Raw genomic sequence first — 24,548 nt, 5'->3', positions numbered from 1 at the left:
ATGTAAATGTAAAAATAACAAATACCACGTTCAATCGCAATAATTTACCCTTTAAAGTCAGTTTTGTTACAGCATTTATGTTAAAATATTTTTGTGTGAAGTAAATATTCTAAATGGGTAAAATAACTTATTATATATATTATATAATTAATATAAATGTCTGGAAAAACAATCGATTATATTTTTTTAATTAACATTAAAAAGAAGTCCCACAGATCCAAACACCGTACCAGGGTTAAATAGTCACATTTAAAAAAAGCATTAAGGAGCTTTGAACTGATACGAAAATCCAGCAGGTGCAAAATAAAGTTAATATATATATATTATATATATATAATATATATATATCAAATAATATTTTTGACTCATGTAGTTTAGGAATATAAATTGGAATATAGCGATGTATCAGTGAACAATATTGTTGGTAAATAATATGTCAAAGGAGGTTACATTTACATGGTATATATCCAGCACAACAAAGGGTATTAGAGAGATTTATTGAGGTATTATTCCTGTGATTTCTGTTCAATAGAAAAATAATCTATAATAATCTTGTAATTGCATATACAAACAGTATATAATAGTTTCACATAATCAAAGCTGAATCAGTCAAATAATAAATACAAACATTAACAAATTTTAAGAATACATTTATTACATACACAGTGCGTGTTACCTTTGTATATTTCTTTTTAATTTAAAAGTAAAGTTACAATATGTATGTATTTTATAATCTGCGCAACAGTGCCGTTGCCTATCTTTGATGACGTTGCAGGGGAATTTCAATTGATCGTTTCTTATGTCAGCCAAGTCCACATCAACGGATATCGTGCTCAGGCTTTTTCGTGAATACGTAATATTGGACTTATAGAGATTGGACTTGTTTATTGTTGTACATGTTGTTGAATATACTGTTAGATAGCCTATATTCTACATAATGTACATTGTTTTTGTATATTGTGTAAAGAAAAGAAAACGTCCACCACACGTAAGACCCGCCCCTTTTAGGACGCAAGATAGCACACAATAAAAGTTCGAGCAATTTGACATAGTGTTGAGCATGGAAAACAAATAACTGTTTAGACATTTTATGTAAGGTTTGCTCTCAAAATAGACGGGTATTTGAATATCCCATTGGGTAATTTTCATTAAAGTGATTTTATTTTTCATGTTCATGCCAACGTTATAGGTTTAGTTAATGGCTTCTTTATATAGTTTTGAAAATAATTACAAATCAAGTACTCACCTACAAAGTGCAGTGTTGATGATAGACATGAATTTCAATATATATATATTATTATACATCGTACATGTTGTGCACAATAAAAAATACCAAAACAAGTTACATTGTTGGCATTTCTTTAATAAACAATTGCCAAATGGGGAACAAAATCTTATTACAAAAAAGACATTGTTGCTTATCTCCTTGAAATCGATTAAATGTCTCTTTATTCTCAACTTTACAATGGCTATAGACAATAGCTGGTGGGGAACCGGTGAGAAAACAGCTTAGATCCGATCGCTTGCTCAGTAGCCAGCGTTTCAAATGAGCCCTATCACACAAGTGCTACCAGTGTCTCTGTGGAGTCCTATAAGTGCCCCTCCAGTGAACTGAACCTTGTGACAGAGCCCATAATCATCAAATTAATTGAAAACACAAAATCTGATCCAAAAACAAAAATAAGGAAAACAACTTACAGTTCATTACTGGTCATTTGCATCATGTGCAGATACAGCACATTCACACCTTTTTTGTTTCCACCTACTTTATTCAGTAGTGCAAAACATTGTAATACTAGTCTGTCCTTATCCAATTAAAGGAGACACTAAGGTACAGGTCATAAAAACACTTACCCCAGCATGGTAAATGCACACTCAAAAAAGGTACGATTTTAATTTAAAAGACAGCAGTAGAATAAGATTACAAAACCAATTGGAGGGAAACGAAAACAGTTCTACGAAAGGGTATGAACGGGAAATAAAAAAATTCCCTTCCCAACACAGCTTATACCTCCGGTTGTAACCTAAGCTGTCCGTCTTCAGTGCCCTCGGGCCCCTCATTATTAGAAATATTACAAATCAAGTGAGCTTTTAGACCACTTAGTGCTGACTCGAGGGCATCTGCATGTGTCTTTTGAAGTCTTCCTTTTCTGAGGCATCTGACGTTAGTAAGTCAACAACATGCTGCTTCTGCGCCAATCAAAAAGGGAGTCCTCTGCCCCTTAGTGCCGCTGTGTTCACATGGGGAACGTACCCAAGCGGAAGGGGTGGCGCCCCTGATTGGGATGGCGAACTCCAGGCTTGGCCAGGAGGGGGTACAGAAGGTTGCAGGGGCCCGGGCCCCACGGGCAGCGGGCTGTGATTGTACTCGAAGCGATGGTCCTTGTCACCACTGAAAACGAAGTTGCCTCCGCCGGCTGCTGCGCTGACCGCAACTCCACGAGGAAAGGTCTCTGGGGCGTGAGGTGGGTGAGGAGGCATTCCTCCCCCCATCATGTGGCCGAGGTAGCTATCCGCAAAGCCTGCGTGGGAAAAGGGCGGAGGTGGTCGGCTGTAGTCTGCTGCGTACTTGGGTCCTTCCGTGGGTCTGGGTGGGGGTGGATAGTCAGGTTCTGGGGGTCTGGGAGCTTCTCCTGAGGCTGTGGAAGGGGGCAGACTTTGTTTGAGCTCGGGGGCCTGTCGATAGTCCAGATCTGCACAGGGAGGGGGTTCTGGAGGTTCTGGGGGTCTCTGGTCAGGTGGTAGAATGGATAGAGACTCTAAAACTCTGGAGCCACCCCCTTCAGTTACTGCAACAAAATCAAGACAGTGAAATGGTTAACAATGTGTCGTAAACAGATTATGATTATGAGGTTTCATGTGTTGGTTGAGGTTACCTGGAGATACAGGGCTGGGCTCAGGTGGCGGCTTCATCTCAGCTGGCAGTGGAGGTGCAGAGCTCCCACCTGCTGCATTCAAGATGGCACCTTCTGCCCCCTCAAACCCAATGACGTCTCCTGCCGCACCTTGTTGGACTTTGAGAAGTTGAGCCAGAAACATGGTGACAGCATTCTGCGTGACCGCTGCCGAGGTCTCTCTGTCTCCCTTAACCTGCTGCTGGGGGGTGGGCGGCGAAGGGGGCTTTGGCATGGGTGGGGTGCGAGGCACTCCTCCCCCTCCTGGAGGAGGCTGAGGTGGTTTGGAGACCTTGGGCAGTGGAGGTGGTTCCGGGGGTCTTTCGGCCTCCAACGGTATGGGAGGCAAAGCCTTGGTAAGCTGCTGTAGCGTTTCTGGGTTCATCTTTGAACCCATGCTCTGGGCGAACTGGGCTGAACCCACCGGGCCGCTCTTGGACTGGAAAAGATTCAGGAGAACAGCTAGCTGTTCTTGTGTCAGTTGGGAGTTTGGAGCTTTAGGCTCTACAAGAAAAACGACACGTAAGATACTCGCTTTAATAGGAAACTCATTCACTTTCAATTCAAGGCAGCAGATGCAAAGAAAAAGCAGAAACCAATCAATAAACAATTCCCTGCGAGGAGTTTAAAGTCCAAGGGTCTATTTCCGAGTCAGCATACTTAGACAAATACAGGTTTACACACACATCACACAGAAACGTTATGAAAACAATACCATTATATTTCCCTTAAAGGGGTCATATGGCACGAATACATGTATCTCTGTGATTTTGGTGTGATATAAGTTGTCCATGCATGTATAAGCCAAGATGTGTTACATTTCGGTCACGCTTGCAGTATTCGTCCAAACACTACACACTGGTTGATTGGCCAATAATAGCACACCTAACTATTCAGTGCGTTGAGCTTTGTGAACAATCTGCGCGTTTTAGAGAGCCGGGGCAAAGAGGAGATACAACATGCACGGTCACCTTAAATCTTGAATACACATTGCATTACATCACAAACAAACGATAATATGGTATCAGCAGTGTCATATCACCCCTTTAAACCAGCGGTCTCTTGTGAAGAGTGTAAGTGCACAAATATTATCTAAACACAATAACTGACAACGGTAGGGTTTCTAGCAGTGCACACATGTTCTCGGAGCATTTCTGCTGCTATTCTTACCCAATAGGGCTGCAGCAGCAGTGCTCTGACCTTTGTGTCCTCCAGCAGGAGGGAAGCCCTGCGGTGTGTTGCTGCGGCTGTCGTCCAAACCCAGCTCCTTCCGAGGGGCTTTAGGGGCAGTCAGTTCTTCAGGCATCTGCTTCTGTCTGCGCCGTTTCTTACTCCATAGTTCATGGCAGTCTTGCCACAGAGGGAGACTAAAGAGACATTGAACATGAAACGTTGACCACACGATATCTGAATTCGATTTTTAAACAGATTTTTTGAACATCAATGTATTTCCTAAATAAAGATTTGTGAAGCTTGCACGTTTATTTAAAGCTAGTTTGACTATTAAAAGCATATGCCATTCTACATGATCATCAGGATTTATCAAATAAAAATTTATTGTAAATGCATGCACACCACACATTCTATTTTTTAAAGGAGGAAATTTACACAAAGATTTATAAACAATATCTGTGTTTAAGACAGTAAATTGTTATGAAGAAAAAATATTTGAGAAAAGTGCACAAAACAGAGCTCATACTCAGGTGGGGGCATCTTGGCTGGATCCACATCTTTAAGGAAATCGCTATTGAGAGCTTGCTCAGCAGTGCAGCGCTTGCTCGGGTCCAATGCTAACATGTGGTCAAATAAATCCAGGGCCATCAGAGGAATACTGGAAGAAAAACCAACAGTTACTGACATTGATCTTAAGGTATTTCATTGTGTCCGTTTACATGCACCCTTCTAATTGCGATTACAATAGGATTTGGGCAATACTGCGACTACGCTTTACCTCTTGTAAACGTAATCATTCAATTTAAATAATGTGATTTAGCGGATATTCACAGTTAGCATAATCTAAGTAATGTGGCACATCCATACGCCTGTTTTCATCCCAATATGAAGGCATGTTAACACCTTTATCGCATTTATGCTGTTCTGATCAAGGTGTGCATGTGCTTCTGTCACACGCCTCAAGCGCAAATTCATGGTAAACATGACATTCTGAAGTTTAACTGTCAACACAACTTGCCTGCCTTACCTTCATAAAGAAACAGAATAGCCAGTAACACAAACTTACTGTTTCTGAGATCATCACTTGTGCTGTGTATTATAGTAAATAATAAAACTTCCATGCAAATGGGAGCAAAGAGGAGTTCTCCTGTCATGTAAACATGTCATGGGATTAAGTCCCTAGTACTCCTTACTCTGATTATTGGAAATAATCGCAGTTTTGATGTCCATGTAAACGTAGTCATTGTGTTTAAAGAAAATGTCAAAACAACCAGAAACAGGAATTACCATTTATAAATTACTAATGGGAAATTAATTTACTTGGTCACACCCAACAGGGTGAGTCTGGGATTATTGTGGTTTTAATATTAATTTGAATGACTGTGTGAAATGAATTAGACTGCATGCAATACATAGCTATACATTTTCTAACATCTCAAATGATTACATTATTAAGCATATATATAATATTATATAATTACATGCATGCTATATTTATCAGACTCTTTGTAAATGTAGTGAGTCATCATCCGTCTACCTGTCACAAACTGTGAGCCATTAAAAACAGACTAAACAGGTTTCGTTATTTTCAGATTACTCACAAAGCAAACTCTTCCCTCAGCCTCCGCCGGTACTGTTTCTTTGGTTTCATGGTGTTGAAGTAGGGCAGTTTGATCACATCTGGCCACACAGCAGGACTAGGGCTGCCACAGATACGACTGGATTGAAGATGGCAAAATAAATTAGTTGAATTTCAGGCTTCTAAATAACAGGCGTAACCAGACGGAAAGAGATTTCACATGACAAGAAAAAATAAATAATCATTGTTACCTTATCAGCTCCAGCTGTGCTAGCTCCTGGTTGGCTTGAAAGATGGGCTTCTTGGTGAAAAGCTCTCCCAGAATGCACCTGTGTGACAATGAAGGCTTTAGAACCTTGAGCATGCGGATGTTTAATGCCGTTAATAGATCTGCATTTCTTAACAGCTTTCCTACCCGCAGCTCCACACGTCAATGGCGGGCGTGTATCTCTCTTCTCCTAGCAGCAGCTCGGGTGGGCGGTACCAGAGGGTGATCACCTTATTCGTGTAGGGCCGACTGGAGAACGCACAAGACATGTCAGAGTTTGCACGACAGACAGCTGGTAAACTTGCTGAATCGTGTCAGGATGATCGTCACAGTGAGTACATACCTCTCTTCAGAGTTATACAGTCGAGCCAATCCAAAATCTGCAAGCTTTATCTCACCCCTGTTGGACGACGCAGATTATAAAAATAAATCAGTATAATGTAAATTACAGCTAAAAGTTTGTTCCAACACATCTTTATTTGTGGAAAACTAACTTGTTATTCAGCAGGATGTTGGAGCATTTGATGTCCCGGTGCAGGAAGTTCTTCTTGTGGCAGTATTCGAGTCCTTCCAAAAGCTGCCTCATGAAAGATTTGATATGGCTCTCATTGAAGTGGACAAGACCAGACTCCAGGAGACCCATCAGATCATGGTCCATGTACTCAAACACCAGGTAGAATGCCCCTATTTGATTAAAACACAGCCAATTAGATGACTGAAATTAAATGGACCTCCACCAACGATAAAAAAAAATATTTCTATCCCCCACCTTTATCATTCTTGAAGTCCAAGGCATCTTCTTTATCAGTGACTATTTCCTTCATGTTGATGATGCTCTTGTGGTTCAGCTGCCGCAAGATCTTGATCTCCCTAATAGCTGTGATGGGAAAGCCCTCTTTCTCGTTGTCCAACCGAACTTTCTTTAGGGCTACCAACTCGGCTGAACAAGCACAACCATACAGACAGTTTATTTTTGTGAAGTGATGCATGCATGATGTGCATCAACGCATCCTGAGAACTGATTAAATTCGCTATGAAACGAAAAAAGTCTGCAATTCCTAACATCCTATTTCTAGAAGTTTGAAAATCATCTTACCTGTATCTTTGTCCTTCGCTTTGTACACCTGCCCGTAAGTACCTTCTCCAGTGATCCCGATGATTTCAAACTTATCAACACAGCGCTTTCCCCAGTCAATCTCCGTCTCCTTGATTTCTCCAAAGCGTGGACCACAAATTCTGCAATAAACCGCAAAAACATATTTTGTGATGCTGCTTTTTAAATAAGATTCCAAAAGGTTCCAAAGTAATTTGGCTAAAACACACTAGAAGACATTGGGTCTCATTCACTAATAATTGCGTAGATTTTTCGTATTTATACGCACATTTGAACCAACCACCAAAAACTTTCCACCTAATTTACAACACGTGCATACGTACATGAATTTGATCTTAACCTTGTGCAGCGTTTGGAGTATTCGAAATGAGCGGCCGCGTGCACAAGTTTAGTCATTTGCATAAAACACACCCAGTCCATCCCCATATTAGGGCATTCCGCCTAACTTTTCCTTTACCACATGTTGTCACTTAAGTCAAAGTTACTCCAGGCAACCTCATGTGATGCTGTCAACAGAAGCGTGTAGTTCCAAGTGCACAGTCCTCAAAATCAGTTCATACACAATAAAACACCTTTTATACAGACGCGTTTGCAGAGTTCTCGTTAGCAGCTATAAAAGCATTGCTATACAGAGAAACCTCGCAACTCGGGCTATAGTCTAACGCAGCTTTTACTATTCTTTCACTGTATATGATGAAATAATTTGAACATTAAATATAAATCAACGCGCAATTATATATATATTTAAAAAAAAGTCAGTTCTGGTCCTTGATTCTGATCTGAGCAGAGATTCTTAGCCGTTAAAAAATACCCCGGTAACCCACTGCTCCTTGGGGCTTACTGCTTTAGCATACATATATATATACTAAAGACACATATACATATATACATATGTGTGTGTGTGTGCTGTAAATTGTTCCTATCTTTTCTCTTATATTTAGAATAAATTATAGTCCGAAAGTTTTTGTGTATCATGATTTGTTTCTGAAAGCGTTCGTACGCAGGTTTCACGTGCAAATTTGTGCCTAGTGATGCCTAGTGAATAAGACCCAATGTTCTGGAGGTGTTGTGTTGTTTCACAACATACTTTGGTCTCTTTCGCTGAGTAAGGGTCTTCTTCTCATCCGGCGGGCTGGGCGGTGAACCCGACGTGATGCCAGGCAGCTCTGGTGGAAAAGGCAGGTCAGTGAGAAGGTGACGGGGTTTCCTCTCTGGTTTCTTCTTCCCTGAGGGAGTTGAGGAGGAGTCCTTCAGGCTACTAATTTAGAGATTAAAAAACACAAAAACATAAGACGTATAACCAAGAAATATGACTATAAGACAGAGCTGTTGCTTGCCATTATATATATATATATCTTAGAATGAACATTATTTCACACAGGAGTTGACAACAAGGAACCTCACCTGTTGCTACCATCCATATGATCCAGGTGATTGGGTGCCGGAGGAAGGGAGCCTGCGGAAGCGAGAGCAGAAACAGCTGCCTTCTCTTTCTCCTTAACCTGCATGGTCTGACCTCCTTTCTTCTTCTCTTCCTTCACCTTGCCTTCTCTACTGGACAGTGGAGCCTCAGAGCTTCTCTTGGTGGGTCTATCCACAGGGGATTGTGGCTGACTCGACACAGGAGTTCTGGGGCCTTTTTCAGAAACAGGCGGCGGCGAGGGCGGTCTGTTCTTCTTGGCCGAGTGGTTGATGACAGGGCTGGGTTGGGGCGGGATGGAGGTGGACGATGAGCCCTTGGTGGGGGTGGATGCGTTGCTGGAGTTTTTGACACGGGCGGCCTCGGCAGCTTTAACTTTCTTCTGCTTGCTGAGCTCTGCAGCCAGGCTGCTCTTGAGGGTCAGAGAGCTGGGGGACAGACTGGAGGGGCGGCTGCGGGAACGCGAGTGGCGGTGGCGGCTCCGTGAGCGAGAATGACGTGAAGACTGGTATGGGCTTCGGCTGCGTGACTTTACCGCCCGCCTGAGACAGACAGACAGACACCAATACCAGAATACAATCAGAACAAATATAAATCATTAAGACAGTGCATAAAATGTTTTTTATTGTTTACTGTTATAGCTTCACCAAGGCTTTTCCATGGCCAACTTAAAGTTTTAAACTTAATGATAAAAAAGGAGTAGTTCACCTTCAAAATGAAAACTCTGTCATAATTTACACTCCCTCTTTTCATTTCAAACCTATATGACTTTCTTTCTTTCTTTCACAGAACACAAGAGGAAAAAAGCAATACAAGTGAATGGGGGCTGTTAGCAACATTCTTCAAAATATCTTCTTTTGGTTTCTGCAGAAGAAGGAAAGTCATAAAGATTTGAAATGACAAGAGGGCGGGTAAATAATGACAGAATTTTCATTTTGAAGGTGAACAACTTTCAAACAATATATAAAATTAAAACCAATAATAAGCTAATATGGTCATTCAGTCTGATATAATATAGAAAATCTAATATTTCCCAAAATTAAATCTTAAAAAAGTTTTCGCCTGGTAATTATAAGACTTCTGAGCCGTCTACAAATTTTATTTGTAAACATAAACGTGAACAATAAAAACAACTTTTCCATCAATAACAAAATTTGTGTGACAAGTAAGTTTGCGTAATCTTTGATCATTGAGCATCAACTCTGTTTGCCTTAAATGAATATGGTACATGAGTTGAATACCAAAGAAAACTTAAAGATTTTACCATGTTACAGTGTATTATGAATCGATCTGGAGGACTTCAATTTCTTAAAATACAAATGTATCCATTGTCTGACTGCTATAGAAGTTTCAACACTTTGTCAAATTTCCACAAATGAGTAAACACAGTCAAGTTCGCCTCATTATCAGAAATAATGGTCAACATGCAGCAGAAGGAAAACTAGCTGCATTTATTCGGTCTAGCATTGTACTTCCTTTTTGAATGCCATTTGGTAGTTTGAAGGAAATACTCGCATCAAAATTGTAGGGGTGGGTGAAAAAATTGATTCACATACGAATTGTGATTCAGTCCTCTAACGATTCTTATCAATTTCACAGAAATTTTCTAGTTAATATAACATTAATCAACCGGAATCAACCGCGGGAACGGATATATACAGCACACCTCAAGCTCAGTAACAGTGGAGGTAAAAGAAATACATCCTGTCCCATTTTATGCGAGGGCAAGTCGTTCGGATTTGATCAACTCTAGGGTGAGAAGGAGCTTGACAAGGCGTATGCAAAATGCAAGCTGTGTAAAGCCAAGGTGAAGTATTTAGGGAGTCTGGAAAAAACATAAATTAGTATGAAACTATACTGTGAAAGAAAATTTTAAGCACGCTCTTTTAAAAAAGAAACAATTACTCATCCTTTATAAAAAAAATATTACACGGCTCGTTGGAATGCTCGATTCTGATTGCCCAGCCACGACATTTGCAGGATCATTATTCCCAGATAACAACCTCTAAAAACTAATAACACACGGTAGCCCGGACGCAAAAATTCATGTTGACGTTTTTTTGGGGCAAATTAAATATAAATGTTTTATATGAAATACGTTTTCTAGAGACTTCGACCTACCCAACAATATACTGTTTGTCTCAATAAGATAAGAATTCAGATGCAACATCTCGAAGTAAAGCAGCTGTCCTGGATACGGGACTGTTGTCAAGGTCCAGAAAAGTACTCAAGACATTGAGCGGATGGACCAATTGAACAATTTTATTTTATTGAAGCAACAAGAATACTTTGTGCGAAAAACAAACCACAATAACAAGTTTAATAGATACATTCTCTACGGTCATGTGCCATGAGGCGTACGGCGCACAAACCAAATGCAAATGTATTGAAGTGCTCTCTTAAACGCGCACCATAGACTAACAAAACAGAAGAGATTCTATAGATTAATCTCGTTATTTTGGTTTATTTTTACGTACAAAGTATTCTCGTCGATTCACTGGACTAATTTAACAATGTCTTTAATACTTTTCTGAAACTTGCCAACAACAAGAACCATGATGTCTATGAGGAGGCCTTGAAATCTCTCAGGTATCACTTAAATATCTTTATTAGTGTTCCGAAGACGCCAGGTCTTAAAACATGTTGAACGTTATGTGGCTAAGTAAAAAATGACAATTTTGAGGTTTACTTTCACTTTGATCCTCTAATAGCCAGTTGGATGGGTGCTAAACCCATGAATGAATGAATGACTTTGCATCTTTATTCACATAAAGCTAATTTGAATATGATATGTTTATCCTATCTATTAATACAAACAATAATTAGACTTGTATAACATTAACAACTAATACAGTCTTCTATAAAACTCATGTACACTTGCCCTGTAGGAAAATGTCAATAAAACGATTACATTTGAATAATTACTTTCAATTAGGAGGAACGCTCCTGTCTGTTTAACTGTTCAGCAGGGAGAGTCGCTAACATGCAAAGAAATTGGAAGTATTAACATCCAGTTTGTTGCTCAACCTCCTGCTATAAATCTGACGCACGTGAGCCCAACCAATTGGCGCCACGTGTGTTGGTCATTTTTAATAGAACTTGAATGGCGTCGGCACAGCAGTGGGTGGGTAAATTTAAAACAAATACATAAAAAATGCATTTTTCAATCCTTCCGAAACACTTTCTGACAGTTTACAAGCTGAAAAACAGTCAAAGATAAACAGTCCCTAAACCACAAAACGACACGAGCAACGTGACAGACTGCCCTCCACTGCCAGTTACAAAATAACAGCTCAGAGTGATACACAACGAATGTTTATTGATATAGTTCTCTATCCGTTATAAAACACGCCTAAATGCAAAATAAACTACAGTGAAAGATGACTTTTATATACACGAATGACACGTTTAGGCTAGATTTCTTAGCTGTGTGGTCACGAGGGCCCAAGACGTGCAAATTCCACTAATAAAACCGAATGAATAATTTAAATAGAACTCATTTGCATTTCTTCGCAACCTCTCTACCACAATACTCGTAACAAAAAGTACTATCGTAGTTATCATTAAATGTCACTAATAATACTACACAACAGTAAAACCACTAATACCACACTGTTGTACAACAGTATGAAACGTTTTCAGAACATTTTTACGTAGTTTTGGATACGTGGCGTTTCCATTAATCTTTGCATAAATATAAACTATAACTAATGATTATTTGATTTATTCTTTAACTACTTTTAGCCTCGAAGACAAATACAAATACAGGTACAGCGGCCATAGAAAACAAAAATGACCAAAGCAACCTGTTCCACAAGCTCAAGTTTGAAAAAGCAAATCATTATTGACGTCTTACCTGACGTCCGGAGTGGGGCTCGTAGACTTTCTGTATGGGCTCCTGGAGCGTCTGCGCTGCCCGTACGGGCTGGAGGTAAACTCGCCCTGCTCGTAGGGACTGTGTCGCCCGTAGCTCGGTGACTTGCGCCAGTACGGACTGGACGGGGACCGTTTCCGCTTACTGCTCGAGTACGAACTCGGTGACTTTGAAACATAGGCACCGTACAATTCCGAATCGCGACCGTGGTAGGTTGTGTTAGGAGAAAGTCTCCTGGGGCTCCTCCTGGAAATAAACTGGTAGTTTGTATTAGGGGATTGGTATCCATAGGGATTTGATGTCCCGTAAGCACTATCCGTCGTTGTGAGGCTTGGACTACTTCTCCTGTAGGCCCTGAGTTCTTCCCGATCGTCCCTGTATGCTTGTGGCGTTTCCCTATACGCAGAAGGAGGCTCTTTCTCCGCTTTCGATTTGTTTTTGTGTCGCTTGGACTCCTTATTGTCAGAAGTAGCCGATGAAGGCTTCCTCCCGTTGCTGTCGTGATTTCTCACGCCGCTGCGGGATTTGATCGCCGCATCCCGCTCTCTCGATTTCTCCTTCCTCTTCATCTCCCTCTCCTGTTTGTTTTTCTCCGACGATCCCCCGCTTTCTTCTCTCCTCGCATGGGAAGAATTATGGTCTCTTCTACTTTTCCTATCCGGCGTGGTGGCTCCGCCGACGCTGCAGTCCTGGAACTCGGCTTCGCTCAGCCGGTCTACGGAAAGCGTGTCGGTTCTGGGCGACGGGCTCCCGGAAAAGCGCTCAGACTGCGAGCTCACGTCATCATACTCCACCAAAGTCCGCACATCCCCATCATAAACTACCTCTTGCTGTTGCCACGGCTGTTGTTGTAGCTGTCTCTCGCGAGCATGCTTGTGTTTCTTCCTCCGCGAGGAGGACGACGATGATCGCCCCTTCTCGCGATGTCTCTCCCGGTGGCCCCTGGTCGTACTACGTCTCTCCTCTCGCTGACTTCTTTGTGCCGTTGGGCTTCTCCCCCGGCCTTCTCGGGGAACAATCTCCGGGTTAGGCATCTAATCTTCCACTTGAATCACTCTGAAATGCGTGTATTTCAGTCCCCGGCAAACAAAGCAAAACATTTGAAACCCACTTTTAGCTACAGCTAGCTCAAATAGCACCGCTATCTTCTTTAACACACCGACCGTTTCCATTCACACGACAACGAATCCATCGCAGTTAACCTTCCCGTCGAACATCTGTCAAAATAAATCCTTAAAAGGGCTCACAAATGCCAATAAAAGGATCGGCGATGCCGGCTCATATAATCCAGTTCCGCGCATATGATGAAAAGATTTTGTTAGCCAACCTGTGCTAACTTAGCAAATCATCCACTAAACAGCCTTTAAAGAACATTCCATGGCTCGGATACCGTCTTCCCGGTTGATGAGTTAAAAACGACTTGTTTTCAGTGTCTGAAAAGATTTCCCGAAAGAAAATCTCGTCGAAAACGAGTGATTAATCCACACATACTTGTGCGTGTCTGAAACTTCTTGACGCCCTCACACACCGACTTACTAACAAGGAAGTAGCACGCAGGCTATGCTAGTGTGCTGTTTGCTTCAGCACATTCCACAAAATATAGAAACGTACACATCCGATTTAGCCTCGAGACCTGAAGTCACTTAATTTATTATATATATTTAATCTAAATGGAAAAACACTGAATAAAGGACGATGCTTTGATTGCAAACAGAACTCTAATAATTTAATACGTTAAACAAAAGTAGCGAATCACGCACGAGAATCCAAATGCTACAGCCTGTAGGCCTTTGCTCTTTGAGGCCTTCAGATATAAGTAACCCTGCAATACCGGAGGCTGCAGTTTCGGGTCCACAGTCTTAGGATCGCATGTTTGGGAGCCTATTTTCTGTGTCACAGCGCCACCTATTGGACGACTGAAATAATGGACACCAATGAAACGGAAAGTAAATGTAAAGGTTTAGTAGCCTACATTCAATCTTGCAATTCAGTTCGACTGATAAGAACTGCACGCTAATCTATTCATTACTATAAACTAGTGCGTTTACATGTGGAATAAATAGGCAATCATATTATATTTATTTTAATGACTACAGACTGGTACTGGCCTATCTGTAGGACATCACAGAACCCTTACTGGACACCCTGCAGTTTGCCTACAGAGCAAACAGGTCTGTTGAGGATGCAGTTAACATGGGGATGAATTTTGTCTTGAAACATCTGGATAGACCAGAGACCTATGTGAGGATCCTGTCTGTGGACTTCAGCTCCGCTTTAAACACCATCATCCCATCACTTTTCCAGACCAGGTTAACCCAGCTATCTGTTCCCTGCTCTATCTGTCAGTGTATCACCAGTTTTCTGACAGAAAGGCAACAGTTAGTGAGACTGTGGTAACTCACATCCAGCATCCGCACAATTAGCACTGGCGCCCCCCAGGGGTGCGTTCTCTCCCCACTGCTCTTCCCCCTGTACACCAATGACTGCACTGCCCAGGACCCTTCTGTCATACTTCTGAAGTTCGCAGACGTCACCACACTCATTGGCCTCATCCAGGATGGGGATGAGTCTGCGTACAGACAGGGGGTTGAGCAGCTGGCTGTCTGGTGCAGTCATAACAACTTCGAGCTGAACACGCTTAAAACAGTGGAGACGATTGTGGACTTCAGGAGAAACCCCCTGCTTTCCCCCCTCTCACCATCATGAACAGCATTGTGGCAAGAGTGGAGTCATTCAGGTTCCTGGGAACCAACATCTCTCAGGACCTGAAGTGGGACAATCACATTGGCTCCATTGCTAAAAAGCCCAGCAGAGGTTGTACTTTTTACATCAGCTGAAGAAGTTCAACCTACCACGAACTCTGTTAAAACAGTTTTACTCTGCAGTCATAGAGTCTGTCCTCTGCACATCCATCACTGTCTGGTTTGGCTCAGCCACAATGTCAGACATCAGAAGACTACAGAGGACAGTTCGGACTGCTGAGAAGATCATTCTTGCTCCCCTGCCCACCCTCCAAGAACTGTATACATCCAGAGTGAGGAAAAGGGCTCAGAAAATCACCCTCGACCTCTCACATCTAAGCCATCATCTCTTCACAATGCTGCCGTCTGATCGGCGCTACAGAGCACTCAGCACCAAAACAACCAGTCAAAAAAACAGCTTCTTCCCTGGGCCATCTACCTCTTGAACAGTTAAATGTTTTTCACCCACCGTGCACTTAGTAACTCGGTGCAATAATAATTAAGTGCAATATTAACTATATCTTCCAGATAATACACCATCTATTTTTTAATCAACTTTTTCTGTAAATTATATTTCATTCTGCTGAATATAGCACATACCTTGTACTTAAATATATATATTTTTTAATTGTACATATTTACATACACACATAGCTTTACTCTCTACATCTTGTGTTTATTGTATTGTATTTTTTGTGTTTTATACCCATAGGCCCTTACTTAAAGATTTTTCAATCTCATATTAATTTTATTGCATACTTTGTATCTTCGAAGAGTATTTAGTTTGATCACATTTATAAAAGATAGGTACAGTTTTACGATTGTTTCCGAAAACATACGGGGTGTGCGCACCCAGTGTCAACAAAAAACACAGACATCAGTTTCACTCACCCCACGTGGTTCATGTCCGGCGTCCTTTAGCGCTGGGACGGCTCCATATATCAGTGAACAAACAAACACCTGAACTTCGCAAACGTATGCTCTCTCTCTCTCTCTCTCCATGCTTACAAGTGAAAGTGGATGCTCCTGTCACCAAAACAAATTCCTTATATGTGCAAACATACTTGGCAATAAAGCTCTTTCTGATTCTGATAGTCACAAGATTTGAATTAAATATTTATATGTTAGAGAGAAGCAAGACACAATATTGACTCTGGAGTCAGATTCAAGATGTTTATGTGCAGAAAACGAAATAAATAAGTAATATTAATTATTAAGACCTCTGAAATGTGAGTTACTAAATGAGATTATTGCTTGTTTTACAGGTCTCTGTGTTTAAGTTCAGTGTATATTTTACCCCATATTGTCTATATTGTATACAACATCCAATATTGTTTATATTGTGTAACCTGTGTATCTTGTCCCCTGTCTATACTTTTTATATTGTAATTATTGTGTTTGGGGTTTTTGTTATTGTCAACTGTATTTTATACTAAACTACACTCCTCTACACCTGTCGCAATTAAATTAACCTGAAAAGAGACACTGAGGGGTGATCCTCCACTAGGGGGGTCCAGGGGCATGGTACCTATTATAAGAAATATTGTTCTTCAGTATTGATTATTGGTTGCAAAGATATGAATGAGCATAGTAAACGAGAGTATACGCTAAAATCAAATTGCAGAACTAAAGTCTTTTGAAGAATAATTAGTGGGGAGCTTAAATCCAGATGAATTATTGATTTTTTAATTCTTGTTGACAAAAAGAGGTAAGTGGTATGACCAAAATATAACATTATGATATGATTAACTGTATTTTATGATAAGAATATATTTCATAATATCAATAGTGCTGCTGGAGGTTCTATCTGAATTTTGAGCAGTTCTGAGATATTGAGCTTCAAAGTTTTTACATTTCATATGCCAAATAAATGATATTCTCTTTCATAGTTGAAAAACACAGAGACCCTAAATGTGTGCTATATGTACAATATCAATGAAATGGGCATATTTGGAACAGGTCAAAATAACCTTTTGATATTGAAAAATTCACCTTCTGCTTATAAGCTTCTATCTTGCAAAACATTTAATTAAGCAATAACATTCAGGGAAAACAAACAGTTTACTTATAATGTGTTTGTGTTATAATTTTACATGTATAAAAAAGACTAAATGAACATGCTATAGGGGCAGTTTCTGAGACGGGGATTAGTTTAAGGCAGGATTAGACCCAAGTTAAAATATGACATTTACTTATTGTTTGCCTTACAAAAAAATTACTTGTGTACCTTGAGACAACACAGTAATGTATTTTAAGATTTGTCAGTGCAAGTTGTTTTCAGTTTGGACAGCTGTAACATTTATTTTTTGTCTAGAACTAGTCTTAATCCCTTTCTGGGAAAGCGTCCCATAATGTTTATTGTTGTAATCAATTAAATTGTTGACTATCTGACCTTTAAAGCTTAATATTAATATATTTTAAGATGCTAATGAACAAATAAAACATAGAAACCAGTGAGTTTGTACCTAGAACCCTTTTGTTTTCTAACAAAGTCCCAAAATGTACAAAACGTTTGACAAAAATGTCAGAACCTAATTAGAAGGCGATGAAATGTAAAACTAAAACATCATTTTTGATGTAGGAATTAAAGCTATAAAAGTTCTTCAGTCTAGGGTGATTTTGTTCAGTAAGTGATTCTCTCTTTTTGTTTTGTTGTTTTACCCAAATTCACAGCATTACACTGTTAAAAAATATATGGCTCATTTTATATTTTTTTCTCAATTATAATAATTATTAGGTTCAATTTGTTATTAGGCACATTATGGCTAAGCACACCCATGACACATTAAGAGAATATGGACGCATAGGGACGCACACGCCTTCAAAAGCAAAACAGTTTTAATTGTGTGAATTTGATTGTAAATCATTTGGTTACAAACATTTCATTATTAGGACTTCAAAACAGTGCACACTGGACGAAAAGCGCTGCATCACGTCTACGATTCACAGGTATCACACATCATATGCTCAAGCTCAAGTTCAACGTCCACTTCTGATGCACGATGGGTCAGTAATAAAGTTGATTTTTAATCTGTTTTAGTTAAAAACGAAAAACTTTCAGTTATTTTATCTAACTTTATTGTGACATACTAATTTAAACCAGTTTCAAGCCCTTTGTCCCAAATCCAAGCATTTTCTAAACCTTGAAAACACGGCATTAAAAATCAGTCTTTTTGTAGGATTTCCAGCACCCATATGAACCCTGAATAAATGTATTACATTATCTCAAAGTTATAATGAATAAAAAATACATTAATTTCTTAAATTGAAGAAAGATTTTAACACCAATTTTATTCAAAATTCAAAATACGTCATGCATTTTCACAATCCAACTGTATGTAAACCTCATGATAATCATGACTTATTTCAGTTGTTGCTGGTTGAATCAACATGACAAATAAATGGATCATAAAAATGTCAAGTAATGCCAATTGTTCATTACAAACTAAACTATAATATCAAGGTACAGAATTTGTTTAGCTCAGGAAAAACAAACAATTCACAAAGTCTATAACAAAAAAAAGGACACTTTGTGGTTTCGTTCGTCTTTCTCTTCTTTAGAACTGGATTTGATTATATCCAGAAGCTCTTTAAGGACATTGTGCAGACTATTTTGCAGTGAAAAACGTTTTTTTTAAGAATCTACTTCATGCTGCTTTATTTATTATTTACTGCTGCCCTCTGTTGGTCGAAGTCTGATTCTACATTCACTTTACTCTTTTGGGCACTGTACTTAAGGAAAAACACAGTTTACAGATATCTTAGTTGTATTGAGACATTTAATTCCTCACTATTGTTTATAATTACACTTTAATTCTTTATGTTTGGATGTCGATGCAGCATACATGGATTGCACAAGTCCAATCACTCTTTTGACTTTGAATTTAACAGTTTTACTTGTAGAATCTTTGCAATTTATTTTGTGAGACGATAGACTTTCACTGTGGATCCTTTATTAATAGTAAACCCAGGATAGAGAGGTTGAGTGAATGTGGTTTTGACTCTGTGGATGAGGGTGATTGTGTCAGAGACGCTGTAGAAGGATAAAAGTCCTGCTCTGTGATCCACAAACACTCCTATTCTACAGGAGCTGGACACTACAGGGAGATCAGTGCGTTTGTTTTTGTGCCAGAATGAGCATTTGAATTCAGTACAGTACAATAACCAGGACTGATCATTAAATCCAAATACACAATTATCACCGCCTCCCTTCCTGCTGATGCTCTTATATGACACAGATATATCCACCCTACCACTCCACTCAACCTCCCAGTAACAGCGTCCACACACACTCTCTCTACACAACACCTGTCGCCACCTTTCAAATCTTTCTGGATGATCAGGATACTGCTGGACTGTTGGATCAGTGTATGTAGCTGCGGTTTTTCCATCAGACAGACGTATGTATTTATTCACTGTGTTTAAATCCAGTGTGAACTGCCTGAAATCTGATGAAGATAAAAACACATGAGTGCTTCTGCACAAACAAATGTCATAACAGCAGAATTTCTTAAATTGTACATATTTCTATTTTATTTTGTTTGCTTGCGTCTCCACAGTTGCTATTAGGTTGGGCATTCAATACATTTGTATTATATGTCCTCACTTGACATTTGAACAAGACTGAACAGCTTTAGTTTAACATTAAACCTAAACAGTGTTTAATTTAGTAAATTGTTGAACAGATTGATTTATACATTTTAGTGTCATGGTGTCGTGACCGTTCATATAAGTTAATATAACTTTATGCAAAATATTTTTTACAGTAGTTCAGTCAGATGTATTTGCTTCTTAGTGCTTATTTTAGTCAATTTATTTCTCTCTTAATCAATGATTGAGAAAAATGTGTGACCTAAAAGTGGATTAAAATAAATATAATTAATTTATAGTTATAGAATATTGTTCAAAGTGTCTTACATTGCAAGAACTCCTCTCTGTAGTTGGGCTCATCAGAAAAAATTGTGATATATGAAACTAAAGACATAAACAAACATAATTAGTACAATTTCCATATCACAAGTATAAAAAACAACATGCATGCACAGTGCTAACACTATTGCTCTGACAGTAATAACAGCACTGTTGTTCAAAAAACAAGAATTAAGTCATCAAAGTCACAGAAGCTTGGACCTTCACGAATACTCTCAACATTTTTGCAAGACAAAAACCACACAATCACTTTCAGATACTAAACAAAGATATTTAACAATGATTTAATGTCTAACTTCACTGTTGCTTGTGTGATATTGCTTCTACAAAACCAATGCTTGATTTAATTCTGAGAGTGAATTAATATCTGATACTTTACCTCCACCAGATATGTTTTCTACCTCCTCTCTACAGACATCCTCCAGATTTTCTTTCAGCTGAGAGACAGATTTTGTCACATCATCAAAAGAGACGAGAGAACTGACAGTAATGTTATATGAAACTGTAGATTCAGGAGGTGCAGACAGTAACTCAAAACTCTGTAGAGGAAAAGACAGTAAATATAAAGTAAAGATACACAGAGTTTCCTTTATGTTCATATTTTACTATAACAGATTTAATAAAGCACTTTAACAGTATTTAAAGGAGGCATGAATTAAAATCACTATTACATAACATCTGTTATTGACACCAGGCCCAGTGAACGCCAGGTTCTGGAATGCACCTATCTATAGGTTGAACACCGCCTCCACGGCTACATCTCTAGCCCCGCCCACTGGTTTGCGCATGACATAAACTGAAATAACACAAGTGGCGCGCAACCAGATAGAGCGAGCAATAACAAACATGCTTTTAAAGATAGCAAAATATAGTGACATCCCTGGTTATGTAAGAATACAGTCGCTGCATAACCTTCCTGCGGATTCCGACATTAGTAATGTGAGGTTAAGGATTATTTTTAAAGACGTCCCAGCTCATCAGGGAAAAACATGGAGCGTATGTCCGTTTAATTACTCCGAGGATTCCTTCGTGGACAAGGCACAGCTCGACAATGGATGTGTGGAGCGACTAAAATTAAAAAGCAGTGCTGTGCCGTCAATATTGGATCCGATAGAAATGGCGCAGCAATCTTATGTGAGTAAAACATTTTTGTTTCCTGTATTTGAGAGTTGTGTCACCTTCATGAAATGAATGTGATTGTCCGTGTGTAAAAGCTGCTCCAGTTCAGGTTCTCTCCTCCTCAGATCTTCAATCTCCTGCTCCAGACACTTCAAGACTCCTTCAGCATGACTCACTGCAGTATTTTCCTGATCTCTGATCAGTTGTGTCACCTCAGAGCGTCTTCTCTCAATGGAGCGGATCAGTTCAGTAAAGATTCTCTCACTGTCCTCCACTGCTGTCTGTGCAGAGCGCTGGAAAAACACACATTACAATCACATCTTACTGCCACACTCACAACATGTGACACACAGTGAACTTCGGGGGGGTGGGCGGAGTAAAAGTCAAGTCAGGATTATTTATATTCATATGTGTAATTTGCGGGTGTCCGGGTGGGACATGTCCCTACCCCTTTTTGCAAAAGTCAATTTTGTTCCAACCACTTATTGATGAAATAAAAAATACGGAGGGTCTATTTACCGTGCAAGTATCCCGCTTTGTAAGCAGAGGCTATTAATATAAACTCCGCCCATCAGTTTCAGATTGGAATAGACAAAATGTAAGAAAGGAACAAGAAAGTTGACTATTCCAGTGGCGTAGAGCCTAAAGCATATTCCCTACATCATTTCATCGTAGGTTCGGGCCTGCTGTTGGCTGAACTTTTTCCCTATCACATATCAAATTATAAAGGTATTTATTTTTAATAAAATGATGAAAATGTTTGAAAATTGCTGTTTAAGTCATACATGTACCAAACATTGTGCGCATAATTGCGCTTTGTTGCTATATATTCTCCTTATTGTTCTCGACATGCGGTTGCTATCGCCTATTGCAAGATTAATTACATTTTGATACTTGATCGAAAACTCCAATTAATGGAAAGTCACAATTTAACAAAATATAGAAAGATCATTGCATATTTGTAGCCTATCTGGCAATGCCCGTATTAATAAGTCAAAATACATACGATTTTTTTTAAAGATATTATTTTTCTATCGGTTTCCCCTGTATACCTAAATGTTTTTCCTTATTAGCAGGGGGTTTCCAAACGTCTCAATCCTGGACCCACAGACAGGTAATCCGTGTCAAACACCAAATTTTTAACATGGGGAAAAATACATTTGTTTCAGTAGTTTATATTTTATCCCAAATTAGTACGTTTAATTGAGTACAGTAACAGCCATCCTTACATATAATTACGCACAACATTCTTTAAATGATCTATTGATAAAAACATGATAAAGTTTAAAAATAAATGGAAGCAGATCTCAAATGTGATGTGAAAATTTAGAATAGTAAATTCAGCCGATTTCTAGGAGGTCATCTACATTTTTCGCGCTTGTGGAAAAATGCCCAACGAGTTATTACAGAAACAATTTATTAAAGTATTGTTTGTGTCGTCTTTGTCCCCACCACATTTCAAAACAAAGTTACGCCACTGTTTATATCGCACTTTATACAATGCAGTTTGCTCCAAAACACCTTGCAGCAAAATAATATATAATAATATACAACAACAACAAAAATATGCAAACTTTTTAAAGCACAACGGTACACGTGACATATTTTTTGATGGACACACATCTTAAATACTGATGTGGTTGACAAGTCATTCGATTTTTTTAAATAGTGATTCGAAAGTAAAAATAATTTTATTTTAGCATAGCATGAGAGCACTTATAAGTATATTGTACAGGCCAGCAGATTTTCTTCTCAAAACTCACCTTGTAAGAGTTCACAGTCTCTCTGAGCTCCTGAATCTTCTTCTCTCTCTCCTGGATTCTCTGCTTCAAGTTTCTCTGTCTCTCTCCCAAAACCCTCTGTCACAAAACAAATACTGCTGTAAAATGGATAAAACGGCAAACACTGAATACATTCAAACTAATTGGTAAAACACATCTGATCATATTAGAATGATCTGTAATGTTATTCTATTTAGCATTAGCATACAGATGTCGGTTGTAGGATCATACCAGTTTCTCAGTTTTTTCTGCAACAGCTGTTACAGTGTAAAGGTTTTTATGTTCATCCATCAAACACAGATAACAAATACACTCCTGGTCAGTTGGACAGTAGATTTCCAGATGTTTATTATGTTTTGAGCAGATCATCTCGTAAAGTTTTGTAGTGGGATCCATCAAATGATGTCTTCTGTCTTTGAAGAGACTTTCATGTTGTTGAAGGTGATTTTGACAGTAAGAGTTCAGACACTCCAGACAGGACTTGACAGCTTTGTATTTTCTCTCAGTACAGACGTCACACTTCACATCTTCAGGTCCAGCGTAACATTGATCAGAAACATCAGTTTGAAGTCTCGTCTTCTGCAATTCTTCCACCATTTCAGTGATCATCACATTTTTGTTTAAAGCAGGTCTTGATGTGAAGGTTTGTCTGCATTGAGGACAGCTGTAGATTCTCTTCTGATCCTCCTGATTCCAGCAGTTTGTAATACAGCTCATACAGTAACTGTGTCCACAGGGAATAGTCACTGGATCCTTCAGTAGATCCAAACACACTGAACACATGAACCTGTCTTGAGGTATATTCACTTCTGCCATATTTCACTGATATACAAACAGAGAGACGCATAAGAGGTTGCAAAAATACTCTTATTTCTGACATAAGCAGTTGAAGTAGTTTGCCGGTTCAAGAATCAAGAGACCTGCGCAAAACAACCGAAGCAAAAGAACGGGAGAGCGAAGCTTGCGTTCTTAAACGAAGTCGCGCCACCTACAGTCTCGGAGTGAGACTTGATTTTGTGACACGAGAAACGTCATTCTTTTAATTAAGGCCACTTTTCAGTTCTCTAACAAAAATGTATTTTAAAACTTTAATCTTTTGTAATATTACTGTATAATGTAATAGCATGTGTGTTCTTGTTTATGATTATAAAAGCATTGTTTCAAACTTGTCGCGATTATCAGACTTCAATGCTGTGCAGTCAATCACGCGTCATTTTCGCGTGATAATATTATCACTATAATAAACATCACTGTGGTTATAATTTATACAGTATGTAACCGAAGACCCATCCATCCATCCATCCATTTTCTACCGCTTATCCGAACTACCTCGGGTCACGGGGAGCCTGCGCCCCGTGGAGTCATCGTGATGACTCTCAGGAGTCATCGGGCATCAAGGCAGGATACACCCTGGATGGAGTGCCAACCCATCGCAGGGCACACACACTTAACCGAAGACCCTTCCCCTTCAAATACACACACAAACAAACACACACACACACACACACACACGCACACACACACACATGCTGCACAGACTAGTACAAATTCACATAGCCTACCCAAGAAAAAAACCCTGAAACCACTGAAACCAAAGAAATAGCACCATGACAGAAATGATTCAACAGGGAAGAACACATCTGCTTCTGCTATTTA

General features: G+C 39.4%; 2 protein-coding genes across 3 annotated transcripts; both read right to left on the bottom strand.

Moving 5' to 3' along the window:
* Positions 1–1,342: 1,342 nt before the first annotated feature.
* On the bottom strand, positions 1,343–13,870 carry cdk13 (cyclin-dependent kinase 13). 2 transcript variants are annotated; one of them, XM_056738335.1, is made up of 14 exons: positions 12,305–13,870; positions 8,433–8,990; positions 8,116–8,286; positions 7,011–7,150; positions 6,684–6,854; positions 6,409–6,598; positions 6,258–6,314; positions 6,062–6,163; positions 5,898–5,975; positions 5,669–5,785; positions 4,594–4,725; positions 4,065–4,261; positions 2,877–3,398; positions 1,343–2,789 (listed from the first exon to the last, which is right to left on the bottom strand). In XM_056738335.1, exons 1-14 carry the CDS (start codon positions 13,354–13,356, stop codon positions 2,200–2,202), a joined length of 4,077 nt encoding a protein of 1,358 aa, XP_056594313.1. In that variant the 5' UTR covers positions 13,357–13,870; the 3' UTR covers positions 1,343–2,199. The 2 variants fall into 2 exon arrangements, with proteins under 2 accessions (XP_056594313.1, XP_056594314.1); XM_056738336.1 differs by having other exon boundaries at positions 4,095–4,261.
* A 4,465-nt stretch (positions 13,871–18,335) lies between these two features.
* On the bottom strand, positions 18,336–23,817 carry LOC130413341 (tripartite motif-containing protein 16-like). Its single transcript, XM_056738452.1, has 6 exons — positions 23,124–23,817; positions 22,875–22,970; positions 21,171–21,404; positions 20,372–20,531; positions 19,981–20,037; positions 18,336–19,511 (listed from the first exon to the last, which is right to left on the bottom strand). Exons 1-6 carry the CDS (start codon positions 23,706–23,708, stop codon positions 18,979–18,981), a joined length of 1,665 nt encoding a protein of 554 aa, XP_056594430.1. The 5' UTR covers positions 23,709–23,817; the 3' UTR covers positions 18,336–18,978.
* Positions 23,818–24,548: the final 731 nt, after the last annotated feature.

The sequence above is a fragment of the Triplophysa dalaica genome, chromosome 23 (assembly GCF_015846415.1).
Source record: "Triplophysa dalaica isolate WHDGS20190420 chromosome 23, ASM1584641v1, whole genome shotgun sequence".
NCBI lineage: Eukaryota > Metazoa > Chordata > Actinopteri > Cypriniformes > Nemacheilidae > Triplophysa > Triplophysa dalaica.
This window is presented reverse-complemented; position numbering and strand designations above follow the sequence as displayed.